The sequence below is a fragment of the Rhipicephalus microplus genome, chromosome 6 (assembly GCF_043290135.1).
Source record: "Rhipicephalus microplus isolate Deutch F79 chromosome 6, USDA_Rmic, whole genome shotgun sequence".
Lineage (NCBI taxonomy): Eukaryota > Metazoa > Arthropoda > Arachnida > Ixodida > Ixodidae > Rhipicephalus > Rhipicephalus microplus.
Window position 1 is genome coordinate 77,769,178 of NC_134705.1, and position 17,436 is coordinate 77,786,613.

The 17,436-nt window shown below is 44.5% G+C and overlaps 1 protein-coding gene across 3 annotated transcripts in view; it reads right to left on the reverse strand.

Annotated features, from left to right (window-relative positions):
• LOC119167582 (uncharacterized) overlaps positions 1 to 17,436 on the reverse strand; it is a 212,831-nt gene that overhangs the window by 190,519 nt on the left and 4,876 nt on the right. For all 3 annotated transcript variants that reach the window (XM_075866089.1, XM_075866090.1, XM_037419085.1), the window contains exon 2: positions 12,359 to 12,483. In XM_075866089.1, the coding sequence (XP_075722204.1) occupies positions 12,359 to 12,483 (125 nt within the window). The remainder of the gene's footprint in view (positions 1 to 12,358; positions 12,484 to 17,436) is intronic.

Sequence of the window (17,436 nt, forward strand, 5' to 3'; positions counted from 1 at the left end):
GAAAGAAACAGAGAGTGACATGTAGAAAATTATAATACTTACGAAATCGTCACTAGATACTTACCGAACTTTCAAGCAGAAAATTGCAAAAGAGAACGTCTGCAATAATTTTTGGAGCGGTTCTCTGCTGTTCGAGGCCAGAGCGTGAGTATGTGTCACAAATTAAGCGCTCAAAGAAAGGCGCACCGCATTCTCGCGACGAAGCGCCGGAGAGACGCCTCGAATTGAACGATAAAGAAGAAAATAGACATCTCAAGGCTCCCCGGGTGCGCCGTCCCTCCCTTCTCGGAAGCGTAGGTTTGCCGACGAACCTCCTCACTTCGGCGGCCGAGCAAGCCCTGGAAAGTTTTCGATGGAAAGGGGAGTGGTGATGCCGGGTTGCATCATCTGTCGCGGACGGCCGTCGAACCGTCTCGCGCTTTCCCCCAGCCTTCGCTGCGCATCGCACCGACGAAATGATGAGAATTTTCTGGAATCTCGCGCAGAAGGCATTTAACCGAGCAGCAGAGATAGATGAGGAAAAGAAGAAAGTATGCGCCAGAGTGCGTAGGGCGTTCCGCCGGGTAGTCGGCGAAGGTTTTGTCGCAGTGACAAAGCAGGAGGAGAAGGAATTTCACGCTAGTGTGCGTAGGGTGTTTCCGCCGTGTCGTCGGCGAAGCCTTTGGTCCTTAGTGACAAAGGAGAAGAAGGAAGTTAGCGCCAGTGTGCGTAGGATCATTTCGCCGCGTCTGTCGGTGAAGGTTTTGTTCTTAGTGACTAAGCAGGAGAAGAAGAAAGTATGCGCCAGAGTACGTAGGGTGTTCCGCCGTGCCTTCGGCGAAGGTTTTGTCTTCAGTGACAAAGCAGGAGAAGAAGGAATATTGCGTTACAGTGCGTAGGGTGTTCCACCTTGTCGGCGAAGCCTTTTGTCCTCAGTGACAAAGGAGGAGAAGAAGAGGATTTCCACCTGAGGGGTGAAGACTCAAGCAACAGGCAAGAGTGTGTGTCTACCACCAGCGAGTGAAGACGCGTGGCAACAGCTGCGTGTGGGAAGCCGACGCGTTACCGTCGAAGAAATTTAGTGCTTGGAGAGCGGCCAATTGAAGACGCGAGGTTTCCTGGAAGAGAAACTTCGGGGGCAGCGGAACGATAACAACGCTGGACTTTTAGTGAGTGATTCTCGGAAGAGTATCATTCAAACTTTTGTTCCAAGAACTTTGGACTGAATAAGTTATCTAACTCTTTAGTCTTTAGGTGTCTTGGTTGTTCGATGCATGCGACTGCAATGTAGTGCGTATTGTTGTCTGTGTCCATTGTTTCGAGTGTGGCTGATTGTACTGTGTGGTACGTTGTTTGATTGTTGACATATTGTATTCAACTATTGTGGAGTGTGCATACTTGTGTATTGTATTGATCTGCCATAATTGAGAATATAATTTTGTTTTGTTTATCAACTCTCAGCTCTGACTTGTTCTTTGGGCCACAGGCAGCGTCCGCTGGCGCGCCGAATAAGACCACTTCTAAATTGTCCACGCTTTCATGTTGCAGCTCGGGGGGCCAATACATCAGCCCTTGGAATTAGCCCGGCGATCGTCTCCCTAATTAACGGGACCCGTGACAGTATGGCGGATCAAGACTTACCATGCAAAGTAGCAAGGCGCGGACATGATAAGTATTGAGTGTGGAGAGGAGGAGGAAATGGCTGAATATTCAAGAACATTGCCAAAAAGTAAGAAGTGCAGGTCGGGACTGTTTTTAGCGGCTCCTTATTCTGAATGGGGGTGCCAGCTATTGTTCGAAAAGGCAAGGGTTCTTGCAACCCACTCTAACGAACACGCAATACTTACCGTCGAAGCTGCAACAATCGCTCGAGGCAGCTGCGTCAGCAAGCTATACCTTTAACTGAAAAAGAGTTGACGTATTTAAATGCGGCACGTAAGGGTGCGGGTTAGCACGTGATTTACTGGAGTCTCTTGTTTTTTTTATTTCGCCTAAGCATAAGATCTAACCTACTTTTCAGTAACATATATATGTGCGTCTTTGTCACAAAAAATCAATGAAAAGGCTGCGCTCGTGTTAGTCTCTTGTGTTGGTTGTCTGTAATTTTTGCCCTGAGAAGTTCAATAATGAACATTAAATTATGTTCTGTAAAGGACTCCACCATATAGTCTAAGATAATGGCACCGACTTTTTCAAAGCATTGGAGTTTAAGAACAGTGAAAGCAATGTAGACTTTAACGTGTAGAACTAACCAGGAGGAGGCTAACTGATTGGTGGCTGTATTCAAGGCTTGAGTGAAATTCAACCCTTGAACGCATAGTGATAGTAATTAACTTCATGGCTACGTGGCGTGAGCCACCGCTTGATCTAAAGTGCACAGCCGGATACATACATTCAATCATGCATCATCGGACTAATATCACTACATAGCGCTGGTGGTTTCCACATAAAAATTCACGGCATATCCACTGAGTGATTGATGATAAATGGTTGCTCGCCGTGGGGGTCTAGTAGCTAAGGTACACAACTGCTGACCCGCAGGTCGCGGGTTTGAATCCCGGCTGTGGCGGCTGCATTTCCGATGGAGGCGGAAATGCTGTAGCCACGTGTGCTCAGATTTCGGTGCACGGTAAAGAACCCCAGGAGGTCAAAATTTCTGGAGCCCTCCACTACGGCGTCTCTCATAATCATATGGTAGTTTTGGAACGTTAAACCCCACATATCAATCATTCAATCAATCAATCAATCAGTCAGTCAGTCAATCAATCAATCAATCAAATGGTTGAAACGTGCGTCTGTCTGTCCATCACACACAGGGAGACAGACGGAAGGACGGATGGACAGACAGACAGACAGACAGATGTATACATGGGCGGACGCTTCACCCCACTACTCATCATTCACTCCGTGGATATGATGTGAATTGTTCTCTGTTGGACACAATAATATTAGGAACTCACAGCATTGATGCCAAGCTAAATGTGGGGCAGAGGTCTGAAACATGACTCAAGGCTAGCGCATGACTTCTTTCACTCCAAGTTTTTTTTTCAAATGCGAAGCATTTTTTGCGTGTAGCGAGCGCTTTTCCGTCTATCTATCTATCTATCTATCTATCTATCTATCTATCTATCTATCTATCTATCTATCTATCTATCTATCTATCTATCTATCTATCTATCTATGTCTGCGTGCTCTCTGATCATCCCTTCACTTGGGGTACACCAAAGTTATTACGGGAGGGTAAGGTGGTTTGACGAATACGACGCGCTACTCATGAGATAAATATTGACGCAATCTCGTCGCGTACGTCATAAATCACTTTCAAAGGAACAGTTTTAAATATCCGGGCCGTGTATGTGCCATTAGTATGCGGGTATGTGCCACAGACAGTAACATTTTATATCTCTCCAGGAACGTCGAGAACACGCACGCCTAATTTTAACGCTCGAGCACTAAAAAAAAAGCTGGTATAGGCAGCGTTGACCAGACGAATGCAAAGAATAAATAGCAGTTTCCAGTGGGAATCATATCCAAGCATTATGCGTTGCAATGATGTGTTTTATTACAGAGCCATACCAGGTTTTGGAAATATTTTGCAAATAGACCTAAATGATCCCGAAACGTCAATTCTGGTAGCAGTTGTATAGGCTATCAAAATTAAAAAAATATTACATATGTACACCCACGATACTGCCGTCGTGTAGGGTTAATGTAGATTGTAGTTAGGCGTCACCTGCTGAAGTCAGAAAAGTGTTCCTTTATTCCTCATAATAATAACTGCCCATGGGTCTGAAATTCGATGAATTTGAAGTACGTACGCACTGGCACACAGTTTGAGTATTTGAACACGAGATGCCCCGCCGCGGTGGTCTAGTGACGAAGGTACTCGGCTGCTGACCCGCAGGTCGCGGGTTGAAATCCCGGCTGCGGCGGCTGCATTTCCGAAGGAGGCGGAAATGTTGTAGGCCCATGTGCTCAGATTTGGGTGCACGTTAAAGAACCCCCGGTGGTCTAAATTTCCGGAGCCTTTCACTACGGCGTCTCTCATAATCATATGGTGGTTTTGGGACGTTAAACCCCACATATCAATCAATTAAACACGAGATAACGTTTGTAAAGTACCACCTTCTTCCCATTGTCATTTCTGATCTCTATTGTAAAGAAGCTTTTCTTCGCTTGGCCTGACATGGTGTGCCGGGACTCCTGCGCAGCACCATCCTCGGTGACGTCGCCAGTTCCACCGGCCTACTTAAACAGCTGCTGGCACGACTACCGCTTCAGTGGGCAAGCGGGCAGCGCCGACATCATGTCTCACGCATCCCGCTTCTGCATTTCGCAGGTGTGTAAACGGTTTTCGCTACATGCTAAGCGAAGTGATAACCACTATTTACTGCTGCTTCCTTGCCCACACGAATTATGTGAAACGTTTTCTGAGTGTTTTTCTATGATCCTTATTTTGCTGTGTTCTGGTGACGTCGAGACAAATCCCGGGTCGCGTAATACCCGTTCCCAGGCCCTTATTGACCTAGAAGACTTACCCGATGATCCTACACAGCATACAGATATTCTTTTCCGCCTTCTCAAGGAGGTTCATGCCCAGCAGATGGAATCGGCAAAGAACCACGCGTAGCTAATAGCCGACATAAAAGCCATAAGAACTGGGCATAAAAGCATTGAAACAAAAGTTGGTGCTATTCAGAAGAGGTTTGACGCCGTAGAAGAAAAAATGAAAACATTTGATCACATGGATGAAGATATCGTGCACCTTCAGAGTTCCGTCGAAACATTAACATCTCAACAAGATACCCTGCAATCACGCGTTGATGATCTGGAGGATAGGTCACGACGCAATAACATCATTCTACGAGGTATACCGGACGACCGCGAAACGTGGGAGGAAACCGAGGTGCACGTAAGGGAAGTCTTGCGTGACGTTTTAGACCCGTTACCCGAGACTGCAATTGAGCGTGCGCATCGCTTGGGGCAATATCATCCAGATAAATGTCAACCAATTATTGTGCGATTCTCGAACTTTAAGACTAAAAACAAACTACTCTCCATGCGCAAAAAACTGATGGAAAAAGACGTCTCAGTAAGCGAGGACTTTTCGCCTACCACGCGTCACGCAAGAAAGAAATTGTACGAATTTGCCAAGACTCACACAGACGATTTCCAGATTCGGTACAACAAGCTCGTAATGAACAAAAACACTATATCTACAATTCTGTAACTGATACTGTGAGTGCAACCGCTACCCCTGTAGCGCCGGTAAAACACCAAGGGAGGGCTGCGCATTCGTCTAGCGCATAGGGGGGCGTGAGGGGCGGTGGTCGCCACATTCCTTGCGTATCAGTTCTCTTCCCCAACATTCGCAGTGTGATTAACAAACGCGATTCCTTAGCTTCTGCCATAGATACGACTTGCGCCGATGTTGTCGTATTAACGGAAACTTGGCTACACTCGCAGGTACAAAACAATGAATTTTTTCAAACCACTCGTAACTTCACAATTTATCGCTGCGACAGAAATAACCGTCAAGGGGGCGGTGTCCTTTTGGCAATTTTGGAAGACCTGAAATCCCACCGTTCTCATATCCCAAGCAACTTAGAAATTTTATGGGCCATCATTGAACTTGGTTATCAGAAAATAATCGTGGGCGTTTGCTATCATCCCCCTGATCACACTTCCGACTTCATAAATGACATAACACATACAGTTTCTTCTCGTTATCCTAGCCAGCCTTCATTTTTATTGGGTGATTTCAACATTCCTAATATTAATTGGGCTACCGAGCCACCTACCGTACTTCCACTATCAACATTAGCCAAAGAATTTGTCGACCTGTGCTCTGTATTTTCTTTCTCTCAAGTAGTTCATGAACCGACAAGAACAACATTTTCAACCGCCAATACCCTTGACCTCGTACGAACAACCAGTCCTGACGTTGTTTCGAACATTACCTACGCACCGGGCCTAAGTAATCATTTTTTATTGTCGTTCAACATTAAGCTCCCGCGTCCGAAGCCGCTTAAGAGCACCAAAATAATTCGCGATTATAATAAAGCAAATTTTAAAGGCATTAAATATGACCTGTGCAATTTTCTTGACACTTTTCTGGAGGGTTTCGATAAACGCAGTGTCCAAACTAATTGGAATCTGTTTATACGTAAGGTAGATGAACTGACCAACAAATACATCCCCGTCCGCTCTATCACTACAAACTTACACTTCCCCTGGTTTAATAACCACAGTAAACGGCTATCCAACAAAAAGAAGCGTCTATACAGATTAGCAAAGCGTTCTAACAACGCTGCCCGATGGAATGCCTACAAATTAGCGTCTGCTGAGTACACCAGAGTCATCCAATCTGCTAAAGACACATTTATCAATACCACTCTTCCATCTATGCTATCCAACGATCCTAAAAAGTTTTGGCGCGTCATAAACCCAAGTAGTGAACAAACGATAACCCTTATCAATGGCTCTGGAGACGCTGTAGCCCCTGAGCAGTGCGCTTCTTCTCTCAACATCTCTTTCACTGGCAATTTCTGTCGCACTATTAATGTTTCTCTGCCACCTAAGATATGCTATAACTACCCAATCATGCTCCCAAATATGATAGATTCTGTTGGTGTAGAAAACATAATTAAGTCCCTCAAACTTTCATCCGCCCCGGGCTGCGACCTGATTACCACCAAGTTCCTTAAAGGTACCTGTGCCTACTCATCCATTATTCTTACTAAAATTTTTCAACAGTCTCTTCACGAAGGCGTATTACCAATCGAATTGAAGATTGGCAAAATAGTGCCATTTCACAAGTCCGGTGACAAGCATTCCACATTAAACTATAGACCCATCTCACTTACTAGCATTCCATGCAAAATACTGGAGCACATTTTGTACTCTAACCTTGCAACCTTCCTTGAGTCCAACTCGTTTTTTACGCGTCACCAACATGGCTTTAGAAAAACATTCTCGTGCCAAACCCAGTTTGTAGCCTTTACATACAAATTAAACGTTATTCTCGACCAAACTAGCTCTGCCGACTGCATATTCATAGATTTCTCCAAAGCTTTTGATAAAGTCTGTCACAATTTGCTGTTGCACAAATTAAATGAACTTAATATAGATCTCAGGCTTCTAACATGGCTCGAATGTTTTCTAAAAAATCGTTCTCAATTTGTTTCAGTTAATAATGTAAGCTCTGAACAAAGTGCCGTTCATTCCGGCGTACCACAAGGCTCCGTACTAGGCCCACTGCTCTTCCATATATACATTAATGTTTTACCATCCTGCATTACCTCCAATATTCATTTATTTGCGGATGACTGCGTAATCTTCCGAGAGATAACTTGTGATGGCGATATTACCTCTCTTCAACATGATCTCAACTCCATTCTTCTTTGGTGTAAAACATTGCTCATGGAATTAAACAATAAGAAATGCCAATGTTTACGTGTTTCGAGAGCAAACCATCAACTTCCAAACTATTACCTTGATAACACCCCTCTTCAATCTGTGACAAACTATAAATACCTTGGGTTGCGTATAACAACTGATCTGACCTGGACTGTTCACTGTAATTACGTCATTAAAAATGCTAACCGAATGTTAGGTTACCTCCGCCACAACTTTTCAACGGCCCCTTCTTTCTTGAAACTTCTTCTTTACACTACACTAATACGACCTAAACTTGAATATTCCGCTGCAGTATGGGATCCTAGTCACGCCAACCTAATACACTCTCTTGAAATGGTACAGAATAACTCAATTCGTTTTATACTTTCTAATTACAACAGGACAGCTAGCATAACAGCCATGAAATCTAGCCTCAACTTACCTTCACTTTCATCCCGTCGTAAATAGTTTCGTCTCCACTTGTTTCACAAGCTGTTTCATCACACATCGCTGCGGGACGGTCTTATCTTGCCTCCTAGTTATATCTCACCCGGGCTGGATCATTCCCATAAGGTCGGATTGCCTTCTTGCAGGACTCGCGGCTTTTCTCAGTCTTTCATACCTCGCACCTCTGAGGAGTGGAACCGGCTTTCCGCATCAGCGGCAACCATTGTAAATAACTTTCATTTCAAAAGTGTCTAAGCTTATGTGTAATTACAGCCAACAAAGTATTGTATTACCCGATGCTGTGTTGTTCCTGTACAGTATTTATTTTCTTGTCGTTTTTTCTGTCCTGATGTAATTCTCATCATTCCTGCGTTTTTTGTTTGCTATAAAGCCTGTTAGCTAACCTGTATAATTAAGATCTTCTGCTCGATGTTAGATTCACCACGGCATTTGTAAAAATGTTTGTCTTTTCTTTCGCTACCACTCCCCTCTGTAATGCCGTTTGGCCCTGAGGGTATTGCAAATAAAATAAAAAATAAAAAGCTCTTACTGTACTAACAAACGAAACATGAAGTCACAATGGGAGCTGAGGGTTGTGCCGGAGAGCGCACCATTGCGCTGCGCGAGCCGCATCCAACACTCAGCGAACTCCTGTCTTAAAGGGTCCAATGACCCACCCTATCATATGACGGGAAAAAATACTGCCAGTAATGTGGCCAGAGATACGAATACAGCGAGCGCTCGCATAGACAGCTTCGGAACTGGTCACCACCTTCATCAAGCCGCTCGTACATTAAGGGTCAACCAATGTATAACCTCCCCGTCGGACAATCGCAACCTTCAAGCTTCCCATTCATGCACTGCGAGAAAAGAGGGGGGGGGGGAGTGCACCACGCGGAATTTCAGCGGTTAGCAGACCGGAAGAATTTTCGAGCTGCGTGTGCGGTGAGCGTTTTCTCTGTTCCGTGAACGTAAGACACAAAATTGCTTCTTATCCTTCGCGTTCGAGAAACTCTTGAAACGGCGCACAAGCACCTCGCGTTCATCAGTTAACGTTCCCTAACTCAGTTTCCCGCTTTCATGCCTGGCATTTGAGAAATTTGTGAAACAATTCGCAGGCACCTCAAGTACATTAGTTAAGATTCCCGAACTCATTTTCTCACATTCATTTTTCGTACATGCACGAGCTCAGTGGAGCATGTTTAGAATGACTCAAACGTATAGCAAAACAAAACATTCTGACCTTCGAGTGTGCCGACCGAGAAAGCCAGCGAGGTAAATAAATCAGTTTCGCTGTGAGGGCATAGAGTGAATGTATTAGCAGACTGGAATGCAGTACGCAATTAATTTGTATCCCATCTGTTGGCAAATTGCTAACGCCTGCACGAAGTGCACGTGTCTTGTCGTGAACAGTGAAAGAGAACGATGATGTTCAGAGAGACTCACGCAAACTTAGTGCCAGCAAAGCCGAAGGTTCATCATCATCATTATGGCCTGTGTTGCGTTTTGTAGTCTGTGTGGCGTTTGAGTATAGCCTGTGTGGCTTGTGCATTTTTCTCAAAATTTCAGTAAAGTATCCTTATTTGACGTTTTGTGTGCTTCAAGGACGCCGTTGCAGCAAACATTTTAGAAGTGGGATGGTAATTCAGCCGCCAACAGATGGTAAACGTGAGTTTGATCATTAATCAGAACTGGTTAACCCTGTATAAAATGTACCGCGAACGAGTCAACCCGATTGGTGGTGAAGAGATGGACTCCCACGATGCAGTCACAATCACAGCTCTTCAAGAAAAGAAAAAAAACTGCTACCGACCTTGCTGGACCGAATGGTTTCGACCGGCGCAGCACAGCCTCGACCAGCGCCAACGTTTCAGAAGATCACTGACTTTAGCCGCAACATCAGTCCCTCCGACAGCTAAGACAATCCTTCAGCACGTGAATGGATCGAAATCATCCGTGAAACGTCGAATCTTCACGGGGAGTCCACTGCTTACACGCCTAAAACAGCCAAGGACCAATTTGTAGAAGCTGCTAAGGACTAGTAACATGTAAGGAGCTCCTAGGTCACATCATGGAAAGATTTCGAGGTACGTTTCCGTCTTACCTTAGTCAGCCAGTCTCGCGTTGCGGAAAGATGGCGCAGAATGCGAGAACGCGTCCAGCAGTATAACGAGAGCAAGGCTGCTTATTTCGATACGAAGATGCGCCCTTGCCACGAACTCAACCTCGACCTCACAGATACGTGAGAACAAGTTACATAGGGATTGAGTTCTCGTGAATTGTGCAGCATGCTACTGGGTAGCATGCATAATGATGTCGACGACCTACTGCACGACATCTTGCAGTCCGAACGTTTCAAACGGGGCCGATAACGGATTTTCGGCACACACAACCAAAGCCTCAAACCACCATCAGGTTCGAAACACTGCCTGCCCACTACCGGGGCAAGAAAATTGACATTCGATGCGAACGAAGGAACGGAACGACGCCAGCCATTGCCACCCCTCTAGCATTACCTACCACAGGAGACGAACGTCTATGAGAGAAGCCGTCACCTGCTCTCAACCGAAAGAACCACGGCGGAGGCAAAGGACGCCCCGGTTCTACAGAAACCAGAAGTCGTGCCGGTTGCAGCTTGTAAAAGACACGTAGACCCACTTTTCAAACAAGCCCCATCGCACGCCGAGAACTCCAGAGATCATAAAGCATTTACTACGAAAGAACGCGAAGAACAGAAGCCCAAGACATCTGCCACAGGTGAAGGAAAGCCAAAACATGAAGACGAAGAAAAGCAGATGAACTCCCAACTAGGTGCTGCGAGAACAGACAGACAGCGAGACGGAGAGATTGAAGATAAGAACCTGAATGGCGCAAGAAATCGCAGGAAAATGCAGCGAAGAAGGACAGAAAACAAAGAAGACCAAAAAAACAGAGCAGGAACAAAAGACGACCCATAAGGATACGCAGGAAAAAGGGGAGGTCGCGAAAGATATAAAGCCAAAAGACCAATCATCACAAGACGACCAAACCGAAGAAAATCTACCAGAAGAATCGGTAAACAGTGGTCGACAGCAGACAAAAAAGGAGAACGAAGGGCCCCGGATTAAGCCAAAGGAAGAGAACGAGCCGAAGTCAAGAGAGTCAGACTTTACCGAGAAAATGAGAAAAGCTGGAGCAAATTCGCAAGAGGATTCACCGCAGACGGGCCAACAAAAGCCTAAGTCCAAGCATGACCAAACGCCAAAGCCGCCGTTTAGACAAAACTGCTATATAAGCTCATTTTTTTCTAAAGAACCGCCTGCTTGTTGACTGGATTGGAAGTTTTATTTCAAATTGTCGTCAGTATGTAACTTTTCAAAGATTACATTCTTCCGAAACACATGTATTTTCAGGAGTGCTTCAGTGTTCCGTTCTAGGGCTTTACTTTTCCAATTGTACAATAACGACCTACCAGGCGTAGTTTCCACTAAAATTTGTCTTCATGCTGACTATTGTGTCCTGTATCACGTGCTCATTTCTCCTCATAATCACTATACACTCAACGCTTCATCCTAAAACGTTCGCAAGTGTTGTCAGAATTGGCAAAAGACTGCTGTCATGTGTTTTGGCTGCGGGAAAACGCCAGCAACGTTTATTTATTCGTTCCACAACAAAATTGTACAGCGGGTTCCATAATACAAATATATTTGCCTCCTTTCCACAACAAACCTCACATTGACATAACACAATTAATGGAAAAAACCTAAACTGCAGCTCAAAAAAAAAATTTAACTTCTAAACTTGCACAGCGTGACGCCATGCAGCTTGGGCGCTGCTTTTAGAACAATTGCGAAAAATACACGTGGTAAAATGTAATTATTGTATGGAACCTTTCTAGAAAATATCAGTCGAAGGCTTGTCACTGTACGAACCCTTGCTTTATTGATGTGATATTCAGGAAGCATTCTTGAATAGGCCGGCAAGCCAGGATTTTCGCTAGAAGCCTCCTTGCTACTGTCAGAGTTTAATCGAGTGTGATCGACTGGATTGAGCTTGTGGTCATTTTCAGTTTGTCTAACCTCTCGAGACGACCTATGGAACAGCTTTGATAGGGAACTGAGATAACTGTTCCCTGTCTTTGCTCTAGCAGCTTTCTAGGAAAGAGAAGTTGTGTTCCCAGCGTATGCTAGAAAATATATAGTGCAAGAACGATGCACAACGTGGTGTTATGTTTCCCGGATAATTTCAAGACGCTTAGAATTATGTATATTTACAATGCTTGTGATTTGCGATTTCGTGAAAATCATAATATCAAAAATCCTTCACGAAAGTTCCATTTGTCACAAGTACAATCTTTTTTCTTTGTAAAATCGCAAGCACAAAAACTTAGGTCTTCTGTTGTATTGTATCACCAAGAAACATGTAAACATTGCTAAGGACGGATTTTTTACACAATCGTATTGCTACTGCATGTTTACCGAAACGTTTATTGGTATGAGCAAGGGCCCAACTAACAAGTTTTCATATTTATTGGTGTATAAAAGCTCTGTCTTACCGCCATGAACAGGGTCCTGTAATATGCTTGGTTTGCTTGCAAATTTGGTGTTTGTTGCTGGTGCGCTCCATCCACCATTACACCCACGTGAATGTAGTATTTCGTGTATGCACATCTGGCGAATCCTTAAAAAAGTAGACTTGAATGACGACATTTTGCATTGCCAAGCTATAAAAGTAATCATTGCGATAATGGAATTGTTCGTGTGAGATAATGTACGTGCTTGTAATAAAATACTTATCTTATGCCCTACGCTCACAAAAAAACACCAACAGTTCAGTAACTCAAATGATTGAGGACAATCTGGCCAATTTGTACAGTTCACACTTTTATATATACCCAACACACTTTCTATATTACGATTAGGATAGAGTGCACAAACTTGTCCACTTCGCCTAACATCAATAAGGTGCCAGCACACAAATTGACAATTTGCAATTTTCTACAAAATTATGTTTATCTCGTCTCCTTAGACATGTGTTTGCCCCCCCCCCCATATTTCTTCCTTAAGCATGCTTCAAATGTGTAGTGATGCTGTTCGAAACTAGCGCTGCCACTGAATAATTTAAGGTTACGAACGTAACCTGGACTTTCGCTGCTAAAGTCAGAAGTCTGGCTTTCGGCTCACTCTTCACCTACTTTAAACCTTTAGGATCTCTGGGCGATCTGCAGTCTTGACGCCTCCATCCGGAATCGAGCGCAAATCACGTGGGATTACAGTGTATAATGTCTTCCTAGGTGGTACGTTTACCTCTGTCAGAAGGCTCAAATATTTGTAGTGAAGAAAGAAAAAGATAAACGCAACATTTATCGAAAGTCTGAGGAGGGTATTGATAGAGGCAGCATAGGAGTTTTCCACAAACTTGTTTTAAAAAACACCGCGAAAACTAACTCGGACCCAGAATTGGAGCAATACTTAACCATAAAATTAAGGTAAATTACAAGTGAACAAAATATATATACTACCATGTACGATCTTCACACCAATGTGACAAGAGAACGCAAAGTATTTAAACATAACTTGAAAAAGACCATGAAACCATGAGTACGACAAGAAAAAAATCTTGGTGAATCTTACTTTTCAAAAGCGCGTACTCCTTGTCCTGCAAGTTAAGAGAATGAATGCCAACACATTGCTAGCCCTTTTACAGAGAAAGCTGTTATGAGATCAGAACACGAGTCACGTGCGCTGCCCTAGTTGTCTGCCGCCACCACCTGTGGCACCCGCAATCAGTATGGCAGGAAATAAGAAAAAAAAACTCAGTACATAAAATCATTAAGGACACACTGGAATGCGAGCCCGAGTCTGCTGCGTGGTAGCCCAGTATTCTACCTCTGAGCCACGCCTATGCTTCGAAATTGTTTCTAAACTGGCCATAGGCAGGCTTGAAGTCGACAAAGTAATCGCGTTAATATCAGTAATAAAGCGTTTTAGAACATAAAAAGAACGACCAGGCGTCACACAATGTGAATCGCATAACGAGTGGGTCGTCCACTGCTCCAACTCATTACAAGAGCTTGTTCTCTTTCACCTATTAAATGTGGCGTATACACACTTGAGCCGTATTTCCTCATTGTTGAGAGCCACTACATGAACAATTAGCACAAAACTCAGCGAATACCACCGCTGAGTTTTTTTGTTCAGCGAATACCACGCTTCTCAGAAGAATGACGAAAAATAGCATAGCGAATGCCTGCCTAACTACTAAAAATATTATTATTGCCTTAGTAGGTATCAAGGAAGTGTGCTTGCCGTAGTTACCCAATGAGTGTTTAGAAAAGGCTCTGAAAGGTCACTCTGCGAGCTTTCGCTGAGACTGTGCTGCGCCTTCCGTGCAGGTATGCCTTTTTTTTTAATGCTGAAACATGCAATAATCCCTCTGGGGACGACATTGTGGTACGTAGGCAACGCCGCCTCTTACTGAAAATATATGGGTGTCTCTTATGTAGTAATAAGAACTCCAAGAACGCACTCCAGATAGGCGGAATCGTGCAGTTTAGGCTTACTGCCTCTTCATGATCATTGTGGTTGTTTTCTGGGAGATGTGAAAGACGCGTAGCAGGAAGCCGTAGGCTGCGGGCTAAAGTCACTGGATTTAGCCCGCAGGTATTAGTTCTAGGTAGAAGTATTAGTTATAGGTGAACACAACATTCCTGCTAAGCACATCCAGGTGCTTGAAAGAGGTCAGAAGTACGCACTGAAAGTGTCACCGTCTCCTGTGGATAAGCTCGCGTTTTGCCGGCAGTTGTCAAGAAACGTAGAAGAAGAGCTTCGCCCAGGGTGCTTGTCTGAATGCGTGGATTTAGTGTCTCGGACAAGGAATCAACGCCAAAGGCCTGTGAGTGTTCGACCACTTTTGTCCTTTTTTGCGGAAAAAAAACTGAGGCTAGTTCTCTCGGATAAAGGAGGCCATTTTGTGGTGCCGTCAGAAAGCCTGTTCGCAGAAAAGGCTAGCGCAGCCGTTGAGAAAAATTTTAAGAAAGTGCCGGCCAAGACGGCCAACGTAAAGAAGAGTGCACTTCAGTTATTGTCAAGTCTGGGACTCGACGCAGTCGCAGCAAATATCAAGAAAGCACAAGGAATGCAGCTTGACATGTTTTTCGTTGCCAAAATGCACAAGAATGACGGTCCGTTTTGAGCAATCGTATCAGAAAGACACACGTGGCTCGATGTGGTCTCCCGCTTTCTACATGGCCAGTTGTCTGCCCTAAAAATAATGACCCCTACCGAATCCGCAACTCGCAAGCCCTGGTTGACTTCCTTCGCAAAGATAACCCGTCACGCCTGAGTGCAGCGAGTATTGATGTAGAAGTTCTCTACTATTCGCTTCCACACAGTGAACTAGTGGAGAGCGTAAAAGTTTGCATCACGCAACACAACGACGAGTTGGAGTTCCGGTCAAGGTGCGGGTTAACAGTGGAGGCATTTCTGGAACTGCTCGTGGTGTATTTACAGTCCACTGTTGTTGGTGTTGGCAAGGACCTATATGTGTAGAAGGCTGGAGTATGTATCGGGTCGGCTGTAGCACCCATCCTAAGTGACATGTTCCTCAGTGGCGTTGATAGAAAAGTGTCAGATAGTCTAGCAGGGACTGCGGAACACGTTTTCCGGTACGTGGACGACTATCTTGTACTCGTACCAAAAGATAACTATAACCAGAACGTCTTCAATGTTCCTAAGGTGTTTAGAGAGAATTCCTTTGGGCTGAAGTTCACAATAGAGTTTGTACAAGACAAGTCTCTACAGTTTCTGGACACCAAGTTGCTCTTCAATACAGATCATGTGTGTTGGCGGTATAGTCCAGGAGCCAAAACACCGCTGCTAAATTTTGCATCTAGACACTCAAAAGTAATAAAAAATGCGTTAGCATCCTCGTGCTTTAGATCTTTGTTGCTTCAGTGATGTGTACACGAGATTGCTTCCAGCTTTCAGGACCAGCTAAGCAGGCTCAGGGCAGCTGGGTATCCCCGCCATTTGCTGAGCACTATTTGCAAAAAACTTATCCCAGTGATAAAAGGGACGGAAAGAATTCCCAGAAGAATACAAAGTGAAAAAAGGAAGCTTGCAGTTCTCCCATATCTTCATAGGTTGTCCCATTGAAGAACGTAGCAGCGATATACGGAGTAACCTCGGTTTTTACAGCACCCAACAAGCTGTCAAAGTTGTGTCCACGACTTCGGAACATGGTGGAGTCTGGCACTACGCAGAATAAGAACAGCTGCCAGATGAAACACAGCCAACAATACCGGTCTTGCAGAATAGCACTGGTGTACCAGGTTCCGTTCAGCTGTGGCAGATCTTATGTCGGGCAAACTGGAAGGTGTGTAAACACAAGGTTGAGGGAGCACGAATCGGCATTACGTAGTTCAGGACGAACACATCTGGTGGATCACTGCAAGTCTTGTTCGTGCGTACCAATTTTTTCAGACACAAAGATTCTGTCAACTCACAAGAGAAAAATTAACAGGGAGTTGATTGAAGCATTCCATATTAGAAACATGGAAGAAAAATGTGTTGGCCAAGCTTCCGTCACCATGTCCGATAAAGAATTTGACTTTTTGAAAGGCACGTGCAACAATCCGTCTGCAGATGCGTGAATTTTTCAATTTTTGTTGTTTTGTGGTTCTTATCATGACGTAGCGCTGAATAAGCTTTCTTTAGGTTATCTCGTTTGTTCCTGGATCCACCGATGGGGGGGGGGCGTGTGGGCTACGTGAAGATATAAATACAGTTCGTTGTTCAAAATAAACTAATTGTGAGTTTGCGCCCATGTTGTTTGCCGCTTTTCCTTGTGTCCGTGTACGTGTTTGCGCAAAGAAGTCATGAATGAGTACCAACTCACCCAACTTTCAGTACTGTTGTCACTGGATTGAGCAGGGGCGTACGCAATCGTGTGCTGAAGTGCTAAGCTTAGGTTGTGCCGGGGCTTTTGAGCACAGACCAATAGGCTTTAGCATAATCGTGGATTATGGCTTGCTGAAGCAGTGTTTGAAGAGGTGAAATTGTGATTGCCTACTAGTTGTCATAATTAATTCCTACTGCGAAGTAAAAGACACTAAGTTAAATATTTATCCACTGCAACACATGTTACTCAAACGTACAAGCCCACTTCTATTTTTGAGTGCTATCTAGAGGCTCTAGTAGCGTCTTTTGTTGGGCGGGATACTACATTACTAATTTTCCACGACAAAACAGCGCTGCATGTCTGTACGATAGAGGCTGTACTGACTAACTACCATATTTTCAATGCCTACATTTCTTCACCTACTACTCACACTAACGGCGTCTATCTGCGTATTTACCTATCTATCCAGCCGCTTTCTTGTGGGTGTTCTCGTGATCACCCCTTTAGGTTGGCGTGAACCAAAATTAGAATGGGAGGGTAAAGTGGTTTGACGAATAGGACGCGCTGATCAACACATTCCCGCCGCGCACGTCGTCAAAGACTTCTCACCAGACAGTGGCACATACCTGCGGGCGGGTTTGCGCCACTGGTATGTGGGTATGATCCACAGGTGATTGTAACTTAGTATCTATATACGCAAGAACAGCGAGAACACACCTAAATAAATTTTAC